The sequence below is a fragment of the Pseudophryne corroboree genome, chromosome 4 (assembly GCF_028390025.1).
Source record: "Pseudophryne corroboree isolate aPseCor3 chromosome 4, aPseCor3.hap2, whole genome shotgun sequence".
NCBI classification, from domain to species: domain Eukaryota; kingdom Metazoa; phylum Chordata; class Amphibia; order Anura; family Myobatrachidae; genus Pseudophryne; species Pseudophryne corroboree.
In genome coordinates, this window is record NC_086447.1 from 574,047,634 (window position 1) to 574,072,268 (window position 24,635).

Sequence of the window (24,635 nt, forward strand, 5' to 3'; positions counted from 1 at the left end):
TCATTGCAGAGGGAAACCAAATGATTGTTTTGTCATCCTCGGGAGACCGGGCCTTTGGTTTTTGGCTGACAAAAAGCAACCGAAGAATCAGAAGTAGCAGCGGCAGACGTTCTATGTAATAAGGTAATGAGTCTGTAAAGTACACAAGTACCAAATTAAATATAAAAAAGCAAGTTTATAGTTTGTAACAATAAATGGTGAAGACAGCCACTAGCAGTGAGTCCATTCGCGCAGTCTCCCAAAGACCGTAAATATTCATGATTTTACAGAACAGGTTAAATGGAGAAACAGGATTCTGCGTAGGCACAGGTGCTGGGCAGAGCTATTCCTAATGACATTACTAGGAGCTGTGCAGTACAAAAAATGTATGTTACCGAGGGGTGGAGAGAGCATATTATTAGGAGTGATCCTTGCTGTGCAGAGGAATACATGTACATTGTCACTCTGCAATGGTCATTTACTTCTGCAGTGGATCTTAAGCTAGTGATCTCATCCTACAAGCCAAGTGGCATTTTAGTTATGAAGTGCATTATTAGGTGTTTTATTCATATGTTTGTAAATCCAGTCATCAGGACATAGAGACATGTGAGTTCACTGCTGTGCTGCTTTATTCCATCACCAACTACAGGCACACTGCACACTGGACCACCCACTTCCCAGCATCCCCCTGGTCCTAGGGACCATCACTGAAGATTCAGGTTTACACATGTTAGTAAGGGAGTGTCTACAAATATTAAGCATTCTAATACACTAACATCACATCCTCTTTTCTTTAAAGATAAGCCCTGTACGCTTCAATGCAACATTTAACAACGTTATATTAAGAACATCATCTAACACAATTCAATGAGTCTCTCAGGTCTGCGTATTTCCCTTTTGGGTCTTTCATGCACAGTCTGCGTTTCATCGACCATGTTGGACCTTTCTAGAATCGTGGTTGGTTCACCATTATGAGGATCACCATACATGTCAGATGAAGGGTATTCTTCAGTCATGTTGTCTTCATTATGGTTAGGTTGAGATCTTAAATCGACCCGATTTCTTCTTACTACCGTTCCATGCTCTGTACGTATAGTATAAGATCTTGGGGCTACTTGTGCTTGCACAATACCTTTCTGCACCCAAATACCTTTCTCGTGATCTCTGAGACGGACTTGGTCACCCGATTTTAGATCAGATAAGCGTTTTGTTCATCTGCCATGGAACAGTTTCTGTTTTGCCTGTTGACGTTCCTTACTCAGTCTGACCAACGCTGAGTTATGTGTATTAAGCAGTTCATCATGTATCGAGAGATTTGCTCTAATCCTCCTTCCCATCAGCATTTGTGCAGGAGAAAGTCCATTCTGTAAAGGTGTACTGCGGTCGATTAAAAGACTTTTGTAGAAATCTTCTTTACCTTCTTGAGCTTTTTTCATGAGACTCTTTACAGTTTTTACTGAACTTTCCACCAACCCATTTGAGCGTGGATAGTGGGGACTTGACGTAGTATGAACAAATTCCCACTCATCAGCAAATTGTCTAAATTCAGCACTGGAAAACTGAGGACCATTGTCAGTGAACACTTCCATTGGAACACCATGCCTTGCAAAGATTGACTTCATGCAATTGATTACGGCTTTACTAGTAGTTGTATGTAGTGTCTTCACCTCAGGGTAGTAATAATCAGTCACAACAATGTATGTTTTCCCATTACAATCAAACAAATCTGCACCAACTTTCTGGTACGGTCTCTCTGGCACTGCGTGAGGACTCAGTGGCTCGACTTGTTGTTTCGGTCTATACGTAAGACATAATTCACATGTAGCTGTAGTCTGTGCTATGTCTTGGTTCATTCTTGGCCAATACATAACTTCATGCACTCTCCGCTTACATTTTTCTTCTCCTAAGTGGCCTTCATGTATCTTGCACAGCATAGTTTTTCTTAGTCGTGCAGGTATGACAAACCTCTTGCCTTTGTAAATAATACCATCGACAACTGTAAGGTCACTGCGGTACATCCAATAATCATGAATAGACAGCGGGCACGCATGTTTTTCTGCTGGCCAACCTTTCAGAATGATATCTTTCAACACTTTCATTGTGTCATCTGTCTCAGTTTCTTTCCTAATCTGTTCTTGTCTTGCAAGAGACACTGGTAGAGAAGCTACGATCAAATTAACATAGGCTTCTATCTCTTCATCCATCAGACTTTTGGAACCTTCACTTTTGTCCACAGCACGAGAAAGTGTATCAGCAATGTACATGTATTTGCCGGGACAGTACAGCAAGTGTACATCATATTTCTGTAGTCTGATAAGCATTCGTTGAATTCTCATGGGACAGTCATGTAATGATTTAGTCATGATAGCTACCAATGGCTTGTGGTCAGTTTTGACTGTAAATGTTTGACCATACACAAACTGATGAAATCGCTCACATGCATATGTGATCGCTAGAAGTTCTTTTTCTATCTGAGCATACCTTGTTTCAGCACTTGTCAGTGCTCTTGATGCATAGATTACTGGTTGCCATGTATCCTCATGTTCTTGTAACAGCACTGAGCCTAGGCCAAATTGCGAAGCATCTGCTGAAATTCTTATTCTTTTCGCAAGATCAAAGAATTTTAGCACTGGTTGCTCTTTAATGATCTGTTTCAAGTTTTGCCAACTTTCTTCTTGTTCATGTGACCACATCCACTCGTTATCTTTGTCCAACAACCATCTAAGAGAGGCTGTTCATTCAGAGAGTTGAGAAATAAACTTTCCTAAGTAAGTCATCATTCCTAGGAATCTTCTGATGTCGTCTTTGTTGTTAGGACGTTCCATGTTCACTATGGCTGATATTTTCCTTGGGTCTGGTTTTACACATTGATCCAAGACCACGTCGCCCATAAAGGTAAGTGTATTTACGCCAAATTCACATTTGTCCTTGTTTAGCTTTAGATTCACTTTCTTGACAAGTTCCATTACTTGTCTCAATCTAGAATCATGTTCTTCCTTTGTAGATCCCCAGACAATAATGTCATCCATCATTGTTTCAACACCTGGAATATGTTCAAAAATCATGTGTATCGTTTTGTGATATACTTCTGGAGCAGACAATATTCCATATGGTAGTCGAAGAAATCTGTATCGACCTTCTGGTGTATTAAATGTACAAAGCTTTGAGCTGGCCTCATCTAGCTTCATTTGCCAGAATCCTGAAGGTGCGTCCAATATACTGAACCATTTTGCTCCCACAAATTGCGACATGATTTCATCTCTGGTTGGTAGTTTGAAATGTTCTCGTTTAATAGCTTTGTTTAAATCTCTGGGGTCTAGACATATTCTGAGTTGTCCATTTTTCTTTTCAACAATTACTAAGGAGCTTACCCATTCAGTAGGCACATCAACTTTCTGTATCACACCCAAGGCTTCCATGCGAATTAACTCTTGTTTCAGTTTTTCTCTCAGCGCAAACGGCACTTTTCTACAGGGGTGTATCACTGAAGAAACTTGCGTGTCTATATTTATTTTATGCTCTCCAGGCAAACAACCTAGACCTTCAAACAAGTCTCTGTATTCTGTAAACATCGATTTGCAGTCATCTTCTACTTGTGAAGTCACCATAAAAACTTTCTTCAGCAAGCTTAGTTTCTCACAGTAACTTAATCCTAGAATCGGTTGCACATTTTTATCCACAATCAGTAGAGATGTTTTAAACTGTTGTCCCCTATATTTCAGTGTCACTAAGCATGTACCTTTCACAGGAATTTCCTCCCCAGTGTACCCTGTAACTTTCACTTTGGCTGGATGAGTTTTAGGTTTTACTCTAAAAGTCTTATAGTCTTGAAACGATATTAAATTCACCTGCGCGCCAGTATCAAGCTTAAAGGGAATGACAATCTCGTTCACAGTTAAAGGGACAATCCATTCTTTCTTATCTGCACTGCAAAGTTCAATGCACTCCACAAAGAATTCCTCAGTTTGTTTAACAGCATGCACATTGGTTGTTTCACTTTTAATTTTACAGCATTTGGCAAAGTGATTAAGTCTACCACATTTCATGCAGGTTTTACCATAAGCCGGGCACATTTTAGGATTGTGAGCATTTCCACATCTACTACACATTTCCTTATTAGACTGTGGCTTAGACTGCTTCATTCTTGAGAATGGAGGTTTGCTTAGCTCTGTGTTCTGCACTACATGGACAGCAGCATCAACTTCCTTGTGTAACTTTTTGGCTTGAAATCTAGTTATTTCTGCAGATCTACACATAGTCACTGCCTTGTCTAGTGTTAGGTCTTGCTCTCTCAGCAGTCTCTCTCTGAGTCCATTATCAGGTATTCCACAGACAATACGATCTCTAATCAGTGAATCCTTTAAATCACCAAACTCACAGGTTTTACTGAGTAATTGCAGCTCTGTAACATACTGATCAAATCCATCTACAGACTTCTGATCACATGTGAAAAACTTATATCTTTCATATGTCACATTTTCCTTGGCACAAAGTAATCTTCAAACTTTTGCATTATAGAAGATAGCACTATATTCTGCCCCTCAGCAAACTGAAAACTATTATAAATGTCCAGCACATCCTCTCCTATCACATGGAGGAAAATGGATGCCTTCGTTTTGTCAGCCTCTGTATCAGCTCCACATGCAGTAAGATATATATTAAACCTTTGCTTAAATCTTTTCCAGTTTTCAGACAAGTTACCAGACATCAGCATGCCGGTTGGAGGAGCCAGTTTATCTATGGTTACTCACTGTTTGAAGAGAGGAGCACACGGCAGGTTTTGCAGACACGGAGTATCACAGCCTTACAGACTGCTGCAGGATTCTGTTATACTCTGAGAGCACTAGCAGTCCAAGTTAAACTTCTTCTGACACCATGTTTTGTTCATATGTTTGTAAATCCAGTCATCAGGACACAGACATGTGAGTTCACTGCTGTGCTGCTTTATTCCATCACCAACTACAGGCACACTGCACACTGGACCACCCACTTCCCAGCATCCCCCTGGTCCCAGGGACCATCACTGAAGATTCAGACTTACACATGTTAGTAAGGGAGTGTCTACAAATATTAAGCATTCTAATACACTAACATCACATTAGGCACATTGGGGGGTATGTACTAAACTGAAAATGCGGTAAACTCCAGTATACCGTATTTTCCTAATGTACTAACCCCCGGCCAGCAGGCCAGCGCCACGGAGGGGTTCACCAGCTTTTACTGGTGATACCCCATAAAAGGGATCCGATCAGATTCCTCCCAGCATGCACTGCACCCGCCCCCGTCACCCTGCACATGCGCAGGCTGGCACCCGGGGCCAAATGCCGGAAGTCAGGCAGCTTTTATCGGTAGAGCTGTCCTGCACAATGCTAATCACATATGTAAGTACATGGCGGTGGGCGGCGATGTCATTTAGTACATCCTGCCCATTATGACATTTGGAGATTTTCTTCACCTCTCCGCAGATCAAGGCACACATCTTGTTTGATGCACCTACCAAGTGCAAAAAATAGGTTGTGTACCTTGATGTGCGTAATAATGGCATGATGGTATATACAGTAAGTAACTCTTTGGGGATAAGAGAAGCTCAATGGTTTGCTTAGTTAAGAGTTAACACTTTTGGGGTATAGTGATTGACTGATGTAACCTCCCAGGGTTCACCCTATAGCAATGGTTCCCAAACTTTCTTGAATCATGGCACCCTAGAGTAGGCCTGGCCCACCTTTGGCTCTCCAGCTGTTTTGAGACTACAAATCCCAGCATGCCCTGAAACAGTTTTAGCATTCTGGAATAGCAAAACTGTGACAGGGCATGCTGGGACTTGTAGTTTCACAACAGCTGGAGAGCCACAAGTTGGCCAGGCCTGTCCTGGAGTATTTAGCAAATTTTTCACGACACCCCTAGGATAAAAGTTTTCTATTGATAAATATAAAAAAAAATATTAAAATTAAGTAAATAGTGCTTACCTGTCATCCTTAGGTTTTGTTATGTGGTGGTGTACAGTTTTTGCTTCTGAATGTCCACTTGTTTAAATGACTGGCAGCCACTAGCACTGGTTTTATCTATTACTTTGACCATAAATAATTTTATTAGGTCCTGAACCATCAAGCTAAGGCACCCCTGCAAGAGCCTCGCAGCACCCCAGGGTACCTAGGCGCACAGTCTGAGAACCACTGCCCTACGGTATTGTATGGGAGTAGGAGTATAGCATGCTAAAATATTCTGGATTGGGGAGGTTACTTCCTAGTTCCTTCTGGACGTTCCACACCTGCCCTTCACCTGTTATTTTAGTCTACATTGTTTTTTAGGGTTATGGGTCATTAGGTCGACCACTATTGGTCGACATGCAGTAGGTCGACATGGTCAAACAATTTTTGGTGTCGTTTTCTTCGTAAAGTGACGGAGAACCCCAATTAGTGCACAGTGTCCCCTCGCATGGTTACTGTTCTCAATTGTAGTCCACGTGTATCGTAAAGTATGAAAAAAGTTCAAAAAATTATTTATTTATTTTTTAAATATTGATGTCGAACTATTGACCATGTCGACAAATAGTGGTCGACCTAATGACTGTCGACCTAATGACTGTAACCCTTTTTTTTTTTCTTACTGTTCTCTGCTTGTTGTTTAGGTTTACTTTTTTCTGCATTCAAACAGGTTGTCTTGCAAAGGTGGCACATCCAGGGGAAAGCACTGTTCCTCAGCGGCTATGGGGGCATACAAGGTAGCTATGGACAACCATCCCTTTTACAGGGTGAGTTGTCTCTGTCCTTAGTTGCGCTATGTAAAAAAACTAAGCCAATCAAGGGTTCTGACCCATTTAGTAATTACATTTATGGCTACAGCTGGGAATTACAATGGGTTTTTTGGCCACACACTTATTCTTATTATAAATAAAAGCTGTGACCATATAAAACCACTCACTGTGTCTTTGTATAAAAGGTTGAGGTTAAAGGGAATAGTTATTTATTAAGCTAATCATGGTACACTCTTCAGTCCATCAAATGGCAGGCAGCTTAATGGGGCAATAAAGCTAAACTTGTCAGTAAGACCCTAAACACATTCAGACATGGCATAGTGCCTGGGACAAAGGCATCTAGACATGCAATAAATGGATTGTTGCACATAAGCATGACTACTGATTTAGCTGTATCAAACTGTGTAATAGACTTGTAAAAGTCCACCTATGTGCTTTTAGGTGGCAGGGTGAGTAACCAAAAGTGGAAGGCAGAAATACAGCTAGGAGTACCCCGGGCAAACCATCCAGTTACCTACGTCAGGATCCTGCTGTACCATATCCCTGCCACTTCTACAGTAACCGCTGACTAGTGCTTACTGTAAATTGACCTACTTTCTTGTGTTGAACTTTGCCCTTGCATTAGTTTAAGGGACTATTTATTAAGACTCTCACCTTCGTAAATCATGTGGAAATTACAGTCTCCACATGATTTCAGTATCACTTCAATCAGTGCCCCCCTTCCCATGTAAAAAAGGACAGTGCGTGCCGTAGGCTTCATGGGGAAGGGGTGTGCCACAAAATAATACCAATTCATATTACATATTATAGTAGTCTCTATTATTCAAATTACACCGCACAGTAGCACCACTACATCAGGTAGAGCCCCTTTTACACATTACAGCGGACAAAATCCCCTTTTACACATTACGGCAGACAGCTTCCCCTTTTTACACATTACAGCAGACAGTGTCCCCTTTTTACACATTACAGCAAACAGCGTCCCCTTTTTACACATTACGCAGACTGTTTCCCCCTTTTTACACATTACGGCAGACAGTGTCCCCATTTTATACATTACGGCAGACAGACCGATAGACAGATAGACAGACAGACAGATAGCATAGAATAGATGATACTTACCCTCTCTCCGCTTGCTCAGGCAGTCAGGATCCTCTGTGAAGGCTGCTCCGGGGGCAGGGGAGAAGGAGGAGGAGGGATGGGGACTCGGGAGCCACAGTAGAGCACTGTAATTGCCGGCGGCGGCGCTGCAGCTGTCCCTCTCCTTCCGCATTGGCTGGCCGCCACCGCTGTGAATGCTGGGATGAGGGAAGCGCATCCCAGCATTCACAGCAGCGGCGGCCAGCCTATGTGGAAGGAGAGGGACAGCTGCAGCGGCGTCGCCACCAAATACATAGCGCTGCTGCGGCTCCCTCCCTCCTCTTCCTTCTCCCCTGCACCCGGAGTTGCTCCTCTCATCCTCCAGCACAGGCGGTTTGTAATGAGTCAATTTGACTCATTACAAGCTGTTGACTTTAGGGAAAGCGGGCAGTTGTGCCGTCAGGGCAACTGCGCTGTGTGCCAAGCACACCTGGCACACACGTAGTTACGGCCCTGACTGCTATTAAACAAAAGCTGAACACAGGAGATATCAGAGATGGAATGTAGTTATGTGACCGGCGGTCAGGAGACCACCGGTCACAATACTGACCCCTGCATCCTGCCCGCACGAAAGCCAGACAGTCGGCATGGCGCAACACCCACAGAGTGGGAATAGAACCTGTGGCGAGCATAGCTCGCCACCGAGCCCGCAAGGGGCTTTGTTGTGCTTGCCCCCACCCCCAGCCAGCATTCTGCTGCCAGGATCCCGGCATCGGTATACTGACCGCTGGGATCCCCGGCACCGGTACAGCATACCCAACCCATCAGAGTTAGCTAATACAGGATACCACAGTTCCCTTTATGTTTTTTTTTAATAGTTACTGCATTCTCCCATTTATCAAACTTCAAAAAGTAAGCCACCACTAGCTAATGCCATCTCAATATTTAGCCTCAAAGCTACATTTCACATTTCCGATTGCTATACATCTACATATTGCTTGAACTCCCCGCGACAGACAGAGGAAAATGCAGCTGAGGATCTGTGTCATAAACAGGCACAACGTACGTTCAGCAGTGCTGCGATATGCAGCAATATAGACCATGGGCCGGTTCTAGGCCTTGTGACGCCCAGGGTGAAAGTTTCCTTTGGCGCACAACCCCCCCCCCCCCCCCCACGGTGAAACAGGGTTAGTGCGCGCTGCAGGCACACGTAAAAAATGGGGGCGTGGCTTCATAGGAAAGGGGCGTGGTCAGTTTTGCTCCCCTGTAGAGTTGTGCACCCTGTAGAGCTGTGCCCCCAGTAGCTGTTATGCCCCCTGCAGCTGCTGTGCCACCTGCAGCTGTTGTGCCCCATGCAGCTGTGCCCCCAGTAGCTGTTGTGCCCCCTCCAGCTGTGCACCCAGTAGCTGTTATGCCCCCTGCAGCTGTGCCCCAGTAGCTGTTATGCCCCCTGTAGTTGTGCCCCCTGCAGCTGTGCCCCCAATAGTTGTGCCCACCAGTAGCTGTGCCCCTAGTAAAAAAAATACTTACCAGCCCCGTTCCTGCTTCCCGACCACTGCACTCCATCTCCGCTCCTCTGATCTATGGGAGAGACGTCATGACTAAACAAGGTCTCTACTAAACAAGTGCACATTCTGACACATTGGGGGTCATTCCGAACCGATCGCTCGCTGCAGTTTATCGCAGCGCAGCGATCGGGTCGGGCAGGCGCATGCCAGACGGCCGAAGGCCGTAGTTGCCTAGCGATCGCCACTGAGGCAGAGGCGGTCGCTGGGCGGGAGGGGGCTGGACGGCGGCGTTAAGCCGCCGTTTAGGGGGGCCGGACCGTTGGGGGCAGCGAAGAGGTTCTCCCTGCCAGCCGCAGGAGCTGCGCTGACAGGGAGTAACTCCTGAGATGCAAAAGCATTGCCGCTGTGCGATGCTTTTGCATTTCTTCGGGGCCTGCCGGCACTGACATGCGGGGCAGACTAGCTCTGTGCTGGGCGTCCCCCCGCATGTCTGAGTGCCTGATCGTACCTGTGCTAAATTTAGCACAGCTACGATCAACTCGGAAGGACCCCCATTGTCAGAAAAGTTTAAAACCTTGCACCAGTCATAAAACCTCATTTTATTTTTTACTTAAGATGTAAACTCAGGCTACATACAAATGGCATAAAAATTCAAATTTTAAGGTGTGTTTCAAAGGTAAATGTGTGTAAATGGATATGGAAAAAAAATCATTGTCCTAAATAAGACAGTACATAATTGCATTTGTACATGCATATAGCTTGCATTGCAGTGCTTTTTTTTTTTTTTTAAATGCTTCCTCTTAAGTGTGACCAATAACCCTACACTACAGAAGTCATTATGAAGTCCAGGAATGGGAACCCCTCTTTCTTAGTGGTTACTGTCAGGTGATCATATGACCACCACCAGACCATAACACCCTGCACTGCAAAAATACTGGTATGATGAATGTAGTAGGGCATTTGAAAGTGCCCGATTTTCCTCATATTGTGTCACACATCGCAGGCAGCGGCGGCCGCGCTTGTCCCTGCGTGTGACTTGGATTACATGGCGCCTCTCTCCCCCGGCGGTCTCCGGGTTCCGGCGTCGGGTCGGTGTGTCTCCTCGGCGGCTTCCCGGAGCGAGGGCGCCGCCATCATGAGTGTGGTCATGGAGGCGGAGCAGGACTGACGTCACCTGTCCGCTCCGCCAATCAGGCAAGGGCGGGAGATTCAAAGCCAGACGCCGGGCAGAGACCCGGCGCCTGAGTATCATCGATTCTGCCGTCAGAAGCTGTGATCTCCAGAGCTCCCACATTCCTGCGGTCTCCGTGCCTGCATCTCCGTGTCTGCATCTCCGTGCCTCCAAGCATCTCCGTGCCTCCAAGCATCTCCGTGCCTCCAAGCACTTCCGTGCCTCCAAGCACCTCCGTGCTTCCAAGCGCCCACGCGCCCCCACGTACCTTCGTGCCTCCAATACCTGTGCCTCCAGCACCTCAGTGCCTCCAGCACCTCTGTGCCTCAGCACTCAGCATCGCTGTTCCTCCGGCACCTCCGTGCCTCCAGCACCTCAGTGCCTCCAGTACCTCTGTGCCTCCAGTACCTCAGTGCCTCAGCATTCAGCATCTTTACAAGTCTTGTCTTTCAGGAGACCTTCAAGTATTCCTCCGTGCCTCCTACCTGCCGTCTTAATCCTGCATGAGGAAGACCTACATCCGGCCATCTCTACTGCGACCCAGTAGCGGTTCCTCTTCCCGGTCACCGGAAGAAGCCCCAAGTTCACAACACTCCCAAACCAGGTCAGTGATAGTATACTTAGGCCACATGGACCCGGGGAATCGGAACACGGACTCAAGTGCCATCCAGAACCTGGCTTCCCGAGTACAAAGTCAGGAAGCGGCACAAGGTCAGGTGATGCAGTACCTCCAGCAGTTGTCCGGGCGTCTGGATCAGATTCAGGCGTCTCTAGCCTCTGTAATTCCGGCACCAGTTCCAGTAGCTGCACCAGTTGCCGTTTCCAGCAATGTCCAACTATCGGCCGGTGCCACTCCACGCCTTCAGCTGCCTACTCCGTCCCGTTACAATGGGAATCCTAAAAATTGTCGTGCTTTCTTAAACCAATGCGAGGTACATTTCGAGCTACTTGCACACAACTTTCCTACAGACCGGTCCAAGGTAGCATATATTATTTCTCTGCTGGAAGGGTCTGCCTTGGATTGGGTGTCTCCATTATGGGAACGATCTGATCCCGTGGTTTCCAACTACACCAACTTCATCACGTCCTTTCGAAGAATCTTCGACGAACCCGGCAGGATGACCACTGCTTCTTCCGACTTGCTCCGTGTTCGTCAGGGCCGTGGGTCAGTACGTGGTTCATTTCCAGACCATTGCCTCTGAATTACGCTGGAATAATGATGCCCTGAGAGCTGCCTTCTGGAACGGTCTCTCCGACCGGCTGAAAGATGAGCTGGTTACAAGGGATCTGCCGGATCCTTTAGAAGAGTTGATTTCCCTTTGCGTCAAGGTGGATCTTCGGATGCAGGAGCGTGGAAGAGAACGTAGCCGTTCAGATCGTTCCAGGTTCCGGAATCCTACTCCTAGACCGGTGGCTATGCCTAGCTCGGACGAGCCCATGCAAATTAACCGATCCAGACCGTCTCCGGAAGAACGACAGCGTCGTCGTGAGGGTAAACTTTGCCTTTACTGTGGAGCCGCAGATCACTTGTAAATCCCGTCCGGGAAACGGGCAGGTCTAGCTTGTTCCGGAGGAGTCAAGCTGGGGGTTACGACAAAATCTTCTGAGTGTGGTCATGGAGGCGGAGCAGGACTGACGTCACCTGTCCGCTCCGCCAATCAGGCAAGGGCGGGAGATTCAAAGCCAGACGCCGGGCAGAGACCCGGCGCCTGAGTATCATCGATTCTGCCGTCAGAAGCTGTGAACTCCAGAGCTCCCACGTTCCTGCGGTCTCCGTGCCTGCAACTCCGTGTCTGCATCTCCGTGCCTGCATCTCCGTGCCTCCAAGCATCCCCGTGCCTCCAAGCACCTCCGTGCCTCCAAGCACCTCCGTGCTTCCAAGCGCCCCCACGTGCCTTCATGCCTCCAATACCAGTGCCTCCAGCACCTCTGTGCCTCCAGCACCTCTGTGCCTCAGCACTCAGCATCGCTGTTCCTCCGGCACCTCCGTGCCTCTAGCACCTCAGTGCCTCCAGTACCTCAGTGCCTCCAGTACCTCAGTGCCTCCAGTACCTCAGTGCCTCAGCATTCAGCATCTTTACAAGTCTTGTCTTTCAGGAGACCTTCAAGTATTCCTCCGTGCCTCCTGCCTGCCGTCTTAATCCTGCATGAGGAAGACCTACATCCGGCCATCTCTACTGCGACCCAGTAGCGGTTCCTCTTCCCGGTCACCGGAAGAAGCCACGAGTTCACAACACTCCCAAACCAGGTCAGTGATATATTGGCACCTTCATTTGAAATCGGGGAGGTATTGTCTGGTTTTCACCAGACATTGAATACATATAAAATTAAATTTGGAAGTCGATATTAGGTGGGGTTCTGTGGCCCAAATGTCCCATCAAAGCTTCAATAAACACAGGGATGCTCTCATTTGTAGGTAGTCTACAACTAAAAAATGTTATGCCTTTTTGGGGTATTAGTTTTTTTTCTAAATGTATTATATGTTTTATTTGAATTAGCAAATTGGATAGGACATAAAAAAAAAAAGATATTGATGATGGATTGATTCAACCTGCTAAAATAGACACAAATGTGATAAAAGTATCAACAGCAAAGGGGTTAAAAGAGAAAGTTACAGTAATAAGGGGAAGTTTGCAGTAATAAAGGGAATGTTACAGTAATGTCAGCACAAATATGCACATATACTGCAAAATGTACAGTTTATTAAAGACACATCCGTTCACACTGTACAAAACATAAACCCGCTCTGCAGGCTGAAATACAGAATGAGTACGAGAGAGACCATTGCATCAGCACACACACTGTTCTACATGGATTTGTTGTTGAAGGGTAAACATAAGTAATGAAGCTTTCATAGCATATGCAGTCAAATCATGTTAGCAGTCCATGATGTATTAGACCAGTGGTTCTCTAACTGTGTGCCGTGGCACCCTGGTGTCCTTGGAACACTTGAAGGGGTGCCTTGGATCTGTGGTCCAGGACCAATTCAAATTCATTAATGATCAGTGTAATAGGGAAAACCAGTGCTTGCGGCTTCCAAACAAAAAATATGTGGACAAACAGAAGCAAATCAGGGGCGTACACACTAGACGATTTAAGTGGACGATATGCACGATAAAGATAAAATCATGAATATTGTCAAGTGTGTATGCACGATAACTATGCGCACTCCCGCAGGTCATTATCATTTCTTTATCAACTGAACATGCAGTCCAATTTAGGCTAAATCTTTCATAACTGCATGTTCAGGGATTGGAGCGGTGACATCACTGAACAATATTGTTCACTTTATCTGTCATTCTGCAGATGGGAAATTTCAAGAGAAATCTTTGTTGGTTCAAAATAGTCTAGTGTGTAACTGCCTTAAGGATGACCTATAACACAATTAATATTTAATTTAATATTTAATTCTAAATTATTCAATAGGAAACTTTTTTTTGCCTAGGGGTGCCCTGAAAAAAAAAATTCTGATACTCTAGGGCGCATTGATTCAAAAAAGTGTGGGAACCACTGTATTAGACAATGCATGTTGGTTTTTGTGCTATATTGTCTCATTTCAGTTTTTGACAATCAATTAATGAACAAATACAGATGGGTCCTCCGTTATCTTGGCGGGCTGAGGCGTTAGTCATGATCAGGCATACGCAGCGTGCCTGGGCGCAGGGAGGCGCGCCTAGTCGTAAGGAGGCGCGCCTAGTTGTAGGGAGGAGAACAGACTGTTTTGCGTTACCTTTAAGTGTAATACCTGCGATCATCCACCAGATGTCGCTTTTTAAAATCACCACTGCGCATGCGTGTGGTCTCCAGTAAAATACAATACCGAAATAAATAGTAAGAACTACTTTACTGGTGCGTCTCATTACGCTACAATATGCTATAGTATGACATACAGTATATTACAGTGCACAGACGTACTGTAAATACAGTAGTACAGTATATACAGATGCAAACGAACGTGATAAAGCCACAGTCTAGTCCATTTACAGTACGTTAGGAATATGTGAGCGTCCAAGACCTGCAGACAAATCAACAAATAAAACCAGTAGTGTACACAGACGCAAATGGACGTGTTACAAGCACATTGTGGTCTATTGATGTTAGGGATATTGTATGTTAACATCCGAATCCCGTAGCCATTATGGCATAATCAAAACCAATGGGCTTATTCATCTGTCGGCGGCGACGTGTCTGAGTGGTGAAGTGTTCTGCTTCCCATGATTAGAGTCCCGGGTTCGATTCCTAAAGTACTGTACGAATGCATGTTAATTTCTTCCAGACACTTTATTATTTTTTTTATTTTTGTATCTATCGTACTGTACTATGCTTTCACATTCAATAGAAGTGCGCACACAAGTTTTACATAAAGCAGGGCAAAGCTGCAGGAGCGTTTCTACTGTAAAATACACTGCGGCTATGCGGATAAGGTTCTATGCACCGTACGGTACACATACAATTCTGTAGCAAGGCAGACTCAATTGGAATGGCTACCACCTGTGACTCCTTGCCTCGTGGCAGCCCTCAGCTATGGAGCGAGCGACGGCATAGGTTTTGCAAGTTACAGGGAAATGCTGAAGGAGCGTCACAATCCCCTAGCTAAAATACACAGGGGCGATATGGCTAGGCAAGCTCTATGCACATTACGATACACCGGACTCAAACACATACTGTAACAAGTTGTCAAAATGGCTGACACCAGTTATCCCTTGCCTCATGGAGGCCCTCGGCTACGAAGCGAGTGACAGCATAGGTTTTGCAAGTTATAGGGCAATGCTGAAAGAGTGTCACAATCCCCTAGCTAAAATACACAGGAGCGATAGGGCTAGGCGAGCTCTATGCACATTATGGATACACTGGACTCGATTGCTTAGCAAGTTGACAAAATGGCAGCCGGCCGACTCCCCCCGCCTCATGGCAATGCTCGGGTGTGGAGCGAGCAACGGCATAGGCTTTGCAGGCTACCGGGCAATGCTGCAGGAGCGTAACAATCACCTAGCTAAAATACACAGGGGCAATAGGGCTAGGCGAGATCTATGCACATTACGGTACACCGGACTCGATCGCACAGCAAACTGACAAAATGGCCACCGCCTGTGAACCCTCACCTCGTGGCAGCGCTCGGGTATGGAGCGAGCGGTGGCATAGGTTTTACAGGCTACGGGGCAATGCCGAAGGAGCGTCACAATCCCCTAGCTAAAATACACACATACAGTACAGTACAGTAAGGATATTAATTTAAATATATATAAATGGAAACAGTAAATGAAAGAATTACTGATCAAATACTGTATGGAGAAACTGTAGAAACCAGCTGGAACAAGTGAGGCCAGTAAAAGATTTCAACAGAAGGAGCACAGAGAGCAAATTAGCAGGAGATTTCTCAAAGGTCGGAGAGGATCCACACAGCAAGTCTGATTATGAGGAAACAGCTTTGCAGAGTGGTTACCAGGCTGTGACTGAGATGCTCTTTTAGAGGGTGACAGGGGTGACTAGTTGGGGGGGTAATGCCATGGCCGCAGGAACCATTATAAAAAAGTGTCCCCTGGCTGTGGCATTATCTTCTTGGCTAGTGGAGCACAGTGCTGGTTTTAAAAATATGGGGGAACCCTATGCATTTTTACCCCTGTATTTTAACAACCAGGACCAACTCAGAGTCTGAGGCTGGTTATGCTTAGGAGCGGGGACCCCACACAATTTTGTTTTATGATTTTTACAAAGACAAAGGGATTACAAAGAAAAAAATAATAATAAAGTGAATGTCAGGGGAAAAAAAATATATATAGATTGGCACTTTGGGAATTGAACCCGGGACTCTCAGCGTGGGAGGCGGGAGCCTTCATTGCTTGCCCATGTCACTGCGTGGAAGATACGCAAGTTTAGGTGTAAAAGTAATGCAAGCAGCGATTCCTTCCCATTGGTGTTCGTTTATGCCGTTAGGGGACTCAGACGCTCATAAAGCAAACATGGTATTTAGTGCACTGTACATACTTTAAAGTCAATGAGCTACATTATTACTTTCACACATTAGTTGCATCTGCATACACAAGTGTTTTAACACGTTCGTTTGCATCTGTATAAACTATTTTTTTTTTTCATTTGATTTTTTAACTCTCTCCGTCTTACCATTGGTCACCATCTGTGTGTACAATATGCAGTACAGGACTGTATATTAACATTACAGTCGTCACTGACCATTTGCCAGAGCTTTTACTGTAGATCAATCCGCCGCTATTCGATCTAAAGTACTGGATTAGTGGAGCATTAGCCACCCAGTGGAGATGTGTACTGCATGCTGAGTATCTAGTCGTGCCTCAACGCGCCTGTCCGTGATTAAACTCAGCAACCTAAGCTATTGCCTAGGCATGACTAAACCTCTATCTAGGCACATAAAAAGCCAATATAACGGAGAACCCATCTGTATGTGCTCTTTATTAGATCCAGAACAGTTACAATGTAAAATGGTTTAATTACATAATAATATGCACATAAAAAGACAAAACATAGCTCACAGTATTATTATGTGCGTACAATGAGCAGGCATTCAGGTACATTTGGAAGAAATAATATAGCATACAGGATCAAATGTTTAGAAAAAGGCAAAGCCACTTTTTATGGCTTACAACCAGAACATCCATTTGGGGTATGTTTAGGGTTGACATCTCCCTGCGCTCACCACTTTTCTTTCCCCTTATCAACTATTTCATGTGATGACTGCTTTGGTCTCTTTTCTGCTGCCAACATCTCAATATTGCAGTAATAGGGTTACTTATTAACATTGCATTAGGTGCAAAATCAGCACTGTACAAAAAGCAACAAATCATCAATTACCATTCATCTGTCTAGTAACAAGTAGACAATGAAAGCAAGTGCCTAATTGGTTGTTACTAGGGTTTAGTGCAAAATTGGACCTAAAAACAATGTTAATAATATGAGTGCTGGATTTTGGTACATGTGAAAAGTGAATTGTTTAGATGCAGCTGCAAGCCCCAAGAGATGAAATATCTGGTGCAAATAGCCCAAAATGACTACCTCACAACTGTCCCTATTTTGGCAAGCAGTCACAATCAATTGTGATATGGGGCACAGAAGTCTCTAGAAAAGTGGTGAGAGCAATTTCACATTCCAGTTAAGTGAATACTGGACTAGGCAGCGGGTAGTCTTAAGTATGCCGAATGTCGGGATCCTGGTGCACAGTATACCGGCGCCGGGATCCCGACACCCGGCATACCGACAGCTTTTCTCCCTCGTGGGGGTCCACGACCCCCCTGGAGGAAGAATAAATAGCGTGGTGCGCGTAGCACGCCACCGTGCCCGCAAGGGGCACCTTTGCGCTCGCCACACTGCCGGTATGCCGGCAGTCGGGCTCCCGGCGCCGGTATGCTGGTCGCCGGGAGCCCGGCCGCCGGCATACCGTACTACACCCCTAGGCAGCAGTTAAAGCTGGGAAGGAATAGAACCTGCCACTTGAGCACTGGTGATATAACTTTCCTAGGTATGTAAATGTATAGGCATACTAGCATATAAGGTCGTAAAAAAAATGTTGTTTTCATATTATGGACAGTCTCTGTGCTCAGTGCCAGGTCTTCTAATCTCACTCCATGTAAACATCTGTTTTTTTCTGAACTCCTTAACTGTGCATGGTGATTCATTATAGCTGCTGACAATGTAATCTCATAATGGCCTGGGATTAGCTGGGCAATACAAATTACTGGAAACTGCCTGTACTCAGCTGGTAAAACGCACATGATTCCTGCTGTAAACAAATAGGTCATTTCCAGTTATCCGACTGACAGAATTTAGCAGCAAAATGAACAGGATATGACAAGCATCAATACTACAAGTAAAACGGAAGTACCTACATAAGTGAAATGGGTTGATGTCTCAAGCAGTGAAAAGAAAAGTGGACCACTGGAGAAGTTGTCCGTAGCAACAAATCAGCACCGAGTTAATATTTTAAGTACATTCTAGAAAATTAAAGGTAAAAGCTGATTGGTTGCCATGGGCAACTTCTCCACTCTTTTCACTGCTTGATACACCAAATTGTTCATCTTATCTTTGTCAAAAAGTATGTCAAACGTATCAAAGATGGATGTATCTTCATGCGAAATATCTGTGCGCTATATAAATAACTGGTAATAATAATAATAATAATAATAATAATAAATGTGATGCCCAGGTTACCAAGTACTAGTGAGACATATACAAAATACAGAGGCTTTTCCTGTTGTCAAAGCTACTGAGGGGGGACATGTATGAATCAGTGAAAAGAGTTGAGAAGTTGCCCATAACAACCAATCGGCTCTGAGGTAACATTTATCAAGCGCTTTCTATGAACTTATAGGTAGCAGGTGATGCACCTTCTCCTCTCTTTTCACTGCTTCATCCATTTCCCCCAAAGTCTGCACAATTTTGGTGGGTTGTATAAAATGCTTTTTGTGGCTGCATGTAGTTTAGACAGAGATACGTACGCAGTCATCTTACCCACGAACTAGTCGCACAGGCATACGCATCACAATTGCAACTACCTGCACCGGTGTGCGACTCGTGCAGGATCGTACACACCGTGCAACACTAAGGGTTGTGTGTGTGCATGCAGCACACGTTCGTGGGCACGCTAGCCACAGCAAATGTCCCACATTTGCTGCGGCTAGTGGGTAAGATGACCGCGGACACATTTGTATTTGTGTTAGCGGATATACAAATTTATTACGTTTGTGGTGGCTTATATATAAAGCAAGCAGACGACTGAAAGTGGATAATGCAGAGTGCATCTCTGGTGACTGGTGGACCATACAGAACCTATTCTTTTAGTAGCTATCATAATATATGCCTTATTTATTGAAGGTGGCTAGTAGATTTTAGAGCGCATTGTCACTAGTGGCTAAAATACAATATAAAGACCATTAACAAAGGCTGGCATACAATACAAATCCTGTCTATTGTTGGCTGCAGGACAAAAAAAGCCTATTCACGGTAACTGTTTGACAAGTAAAATCCTATTCACCCTCATCATTCAATGGACAATGCAAGCCCCAATCACTTGTGGCTGGCAGACAATGCTGACGCCACACAATAATGCACCATCTCCAAAAATAAGTGAATAAGCCCGATAGACAATACAAATATAAAGGGAATATAAAAAATCTACACTTAGATTAAAATAATACGCAAACCACATATTGGGCCTAATTCAAGGTTGATTGCAAAACAACATTTTCCTCTAATGGGCAAGTGCACTGCAGGTGGGGCAGATATAACAGTTGCAGAGAGAGTTAGGTTTGGGTGGTTATTTTGTTTCTGTGCAGAGTAAATACTGCCTGCTTTTTTTTACACTGCAATTTAGATTTCAGTTTGAACACACCACACCCAAATCTAACTCTCTCTGCACATGTTATATCTACCCCCCCTGCAGTGCACATGGTTTTGTTTTGCCCATTATAGGAAAATGTTGTTTTGCAATCAACCTTGAATTAGACCCACAGTGTGTGTGTGTGTGTGTGTGTGTGTGTGTGTGTGTGTGTGTGTGTGTGTATATATGTATACATATATATATATATATATATATATATATATATATATATATATATACATACACATACATACATATATATACATACATACATACACACACACACACACACACACACACACACACATACACACACATTTTAGATAGATAGATATACACACACACACACACATTCACATATATGAAAACTTTCAAATAATACGTGTGTGTGTGTGTGTGTGTGTGTGTGTGTGTGTGTGTGTGTGTGTGTGCGTGTGTGTCTATGTACAAACCATAAACACTGTATTACCCACCTGCTGAGGTTTCACGGAACTTCTCACTGGCCTTCTTCTTTCTCCATTTCCAAGGCTTGAAGATCTTACCTATGGAGGACAGCCTTCCTTTTCTTTTGAGAGGAGGTGTTTGATTGCCTGAGTTTGGTGCATCACAGTTTGCAATGGAAGATTTGTCCAAACCATCAACTGTTTTGAAAAAAAAAAAATTTACAGCAAGTTATTGATTGTAAATCCACCTTATGTGTGCAAGTGTATTCAAATCAATATAGCACACTTTTATAAAACATGAATTTAATTTTCACTAGACTGCAAATTTAGAGTATATATACATATTTTCTATTGCTAAAATAGGAATCTTTATGACAAGTGATAATATTTCTAGTACCAGAACATAAAAGAACTAAAATGTATATACAGTAAATCTATATGAATTAACTAACCTTCCAATACTAAACTGTATCCAAAAACAAACTACTGAAATAGGTTTTTGATGGGTTTACAAAATGAATCCACCATGGATGAGTCAAGAATATTCTGCTGTGACACTATGTGCATTACAGTTACACAGACTATATGGAAATGGCTACATGGATGAGACAGAATGAAGCTCTAAAACCAACCATCAGGTAACAAGCTGAGCCTCTTATCCCTCGTTATGAGCAATTCCTAAATGTGAAGCTATCCCTGCTAGCACATGTATGGCTTAAGGTGGGTACACACTGGCCGATATATCGCCCGTTCTCTTAAACGGCTGATATATCGTGGGTCCGTCGGCCAGTGTGTACAGCCGATATGTCTGTGAACTCAGTTGTTCACAGACATATCGCGTCGGCCCCGCAGCACAGCCAACGGGCAATATATCTACCGATATACTGGCGCATCGCTGTGTGTGTACGGGCAGTCGGACGACTGCTGCGGTGACCGGCGGTGATTGACAGCTGAACTGGGCGGGCGTGTGTACACGCTCGCCCAGTTCATGACATTAGTCCCCGACGAATCGGGCTGTGTGTATGCTCAACACACTGCCCAATCCATCCATAGATATATCTGCCGATCAATTGATTGGCAGATATATCTGTCAGTGTGTACCCACCTTTAGGGAAAAAGATTTAACCATCCCAGAATTTTATTGTTAACATTTAAATATATAGCACCAGCATACCAATTAGCTTCTACCTGTCATTTTATAGAATGCACTTGATAAATGCTAGCTAGAAATTAATTGGTTGCTATGGGAAACTTCTCCACTTGTGCACATCTCTTTTCTTTAGAAGGCTTGATACATCTCCCCATAATGTCACTCGTGTTTTAAAACCAGAATCTAATACACTTAAAAGAAACTTTGGAGAGGAAGAATAAAGCTAGGTACACACAATACAATTACAAAAACTGCAAACTGGACAAAAACAGTCGTTCATCCAAGTTGGTTAAATTTGTGTTTAGCCAGTTTGTATGAATGACATGTTTTGTTAGTATTCCAGTGTTTGGGAGCAAATGGTTGATTGTCATTTGCTCTCATCCATTACAAGATTTTCATTCCAAACAGCTAGATCTGCCAGATAGTTGTATAGTGTGTACCTAGCTTTAGACTAGTGTGCATCTTTAACAATTGTGTTTCAGGCAGTTATTGTGGACTACAAAACGGAGTACAGGAGGCAATCCTACTGTAGATATCATTAATTTGGATGTAGTGTTCCAGCATCTTTTAAACAATTTCTATTACCACTGATTTTATTTAAAAAAAATAAAAATGGATACAGTCTCCACAACGAATCTCAGCCGTGCCATTGAGGAATCAGACCACAAGAGAGCATGGTCTGGGACATATGCAACATCTAGGATGTGGTCTCTCCTGCTACAGCTGCTGTTGTAAGAATTGGAAAAAATTAGATACTGTACAGGTTTTAGGGAGATTAGGGTCCCGGTCGGACCTCATAGCGGCATGCGCTGGGAGGAACTCTGACCTGGGGAACCTGTTCTGGGTCTTCCACTGGATGGAATTGGAATAAAACTTCACAAAGTGATAACATTGGATTCCCAAAAATATACTAGGGAGTTGGGGTCCTGGTCGGACCTCCTGGTGTATGCTGGGCAGAACTTTGACACAAGGAGCCTGTTTTGAGCCTTCCACTAGATGGATTTGGATGAAAATGTTAATGAACTGTTCAATGACCTGAAATAACTGAGTGAAATAAACATACAATCAATTAACTAAAAAGAACTGAGATGGGAAGAAAAAAAATGCTGTGTACCGAAAAGCCTTGGAGTAGCAACATTAATAACAGAAGGAAAATTTTAAACCCATCTCGCAATGGAAAAGTGATTCTAAGGGGGATATCCTATTAGCCCCGGTAAAACATCGGGTGCGAAAAATGTATGTTTTTCCCATATATATATATATATATATATATATATATATATATATATATATATATATATATATATATATATATATATACAGACCCCTTGATGAAGTCTGATGGACGAAACGCGTTGGGTGTACCTCTACTGACTCTCCATTTTTACAGATAAGCATCACTCTCTTATCTTAAAATAGCTTTTATCAGTATTATATTGCTTTTACTGGTTTTATGTGATTCTGGGTTCTAGCTAAATCATACATTTTTTATCTATTCTTTTTGGTATTTTTTAAGCTTTTACCACTATGTTTTAAATTGTACAAATAAATATATTGTTAATTTTTTTTTCTAAACCGTATCCTGCAATATTCTTCACTTTTATATCAATATATTAGACACTGTAAGTTGCTGATACCCCTACCCCCCCTTTTTCCCCCCACATATAATTTTATATATATATATATATTTTATTTTTATTTTTTACAGGCTATCCATATTGATCGCCTGTAAAAAAAAAAATGCCATTTCTCTTGAAAACACACAGGCTCAGTGTTTTCTGGGGATTTGGTACAGATTGAACGCCTGTTGATCCAGACTGATCACCTGTAAAAAAAAAAAAAGAAAACACGCAGGTTCAGTGTTTTCTGGGGATTTCAGTGAATCTGGGGATTTGGTTTCGCCTGCCTCACCTGCAGTGTCCCATACCCGCTGCAGCAGCAACAGGCTGGGACTGCAGTCATGGCGCCGCGGCCCGGAAGCTGCCACTCAGCACGGTGACCCCCGGCAGAGAAGCCGGGGCTGCGCCGTGACCGCATCCCCCCCTCTCCCCCGCAGCGGTCACATGATGGGGGAGCACCCATGTGACCGGGGGTAGGTGGAGGAGCAGCGATGCACCGGGAGCTGTCAGCAGCTGGTACCCGGTGCAGCATCAAGTAACCCCCGATAAGCCACCACTCATGCTGGCCTTTTCGGGGGGTAATAGGATAGCCCCCAGTGGGACAATCAGCCCCGGTAAATTACCGGGGCTAATTGGGCATCCCCTATAAAATGGAACAGAAAGAAAATTGGGGATCAGGGCTACTGGAGACACCCTAAAAACAAAAATGACATTGGGCAGCCACCTCATGGGTGTGTTGGAAGAGCTACTGAGGTACTAATTATTTTTAATATGTTGACATTTACTCAGATAACTTAATAACTGGAAAACTTAAACTCGGGCAAAGCCAGGTACTAATTTTATTTATTTATTAACAGTTTCTTATATAGTGCAGCATATTCCATTGAGCTTTACAATCAGAACAGCAGTAATAGAACGAAACTGGGCAAAAACAGACAGACAGAGGTAGGAAGGCCCTGCTCGCAAGCTTACAATCTATAGGGAAATAATCATTGATACACAAGGATAGATGCTACCTATTGCATAATGGTCCACCATATTGCAATATATATACTTCAGCTAGTATATTTATGGGACACATTTTATTTTTAATTTACAAGATCATGGGCACTCGCCCATCTTTAAAATGTATTGTATTTTAAAGTCTGACTTTGGGAGTTAATGTTTGTCTCCTTTCCAGGACATTGGTCTTTAATGTTACAGTCATCTCGAATGATGTGCTGCACCGTGCTATGGTGGGTATGACAGAGAGAGCCCAAGAATGTTCTTTTCAAGGTGGTGTCATCTAATGGATGTGATATTCAAACCTTGAACAGTGCTATGAACTCCTGTACCTTGGTTATGTATTATACTATGGTTCTCAACAGAGGTGCTTGTTTCAGAAGTAGAAGTGTAGGTGTTTAAAATGTGTCCCATTACAGTGGCAAACGCAGGATTTCTAGAGGGGGGTTTCCAAATGTAATCCACAATCTCCCACTCTGCGGAACATGGAATACCGGTATTAATATTTAACACTATAGATTGCCTATAGTATTGGCTGTATCAAACATATTTAAATAATCAGAGCCGGCCCTACCCAATATGA

The 24,635-nt window shown here is 43.9% G+C and overlaps 1 protein-coding gene across 3 annotated transcripts in view; it reads right to left on the reverse strand.

The window, feature by feature from the left end:
- Window positions 1–24,635, reverse strand: part of PHACTR2 (phosphatase and actin regulator 2) — a 345,447-nt gene that overhangs the window by 93,080 nt on the left and 227,732 nt on the right. For all 3 annotated transcript variants that reach the window (XM_063917469.1, XM_063917468.1, XM_063917470.1), the window contains exon 2: window positions 20,312–20,479. In XM_063917469.1, the coding sequence (XP_063773539.1) occupies window positions 20,312–20,479 (168 nt within the window). The remainder of the gene's footprint in view (window positions 1–20,311; window positions 20,480–24,635) is intronic.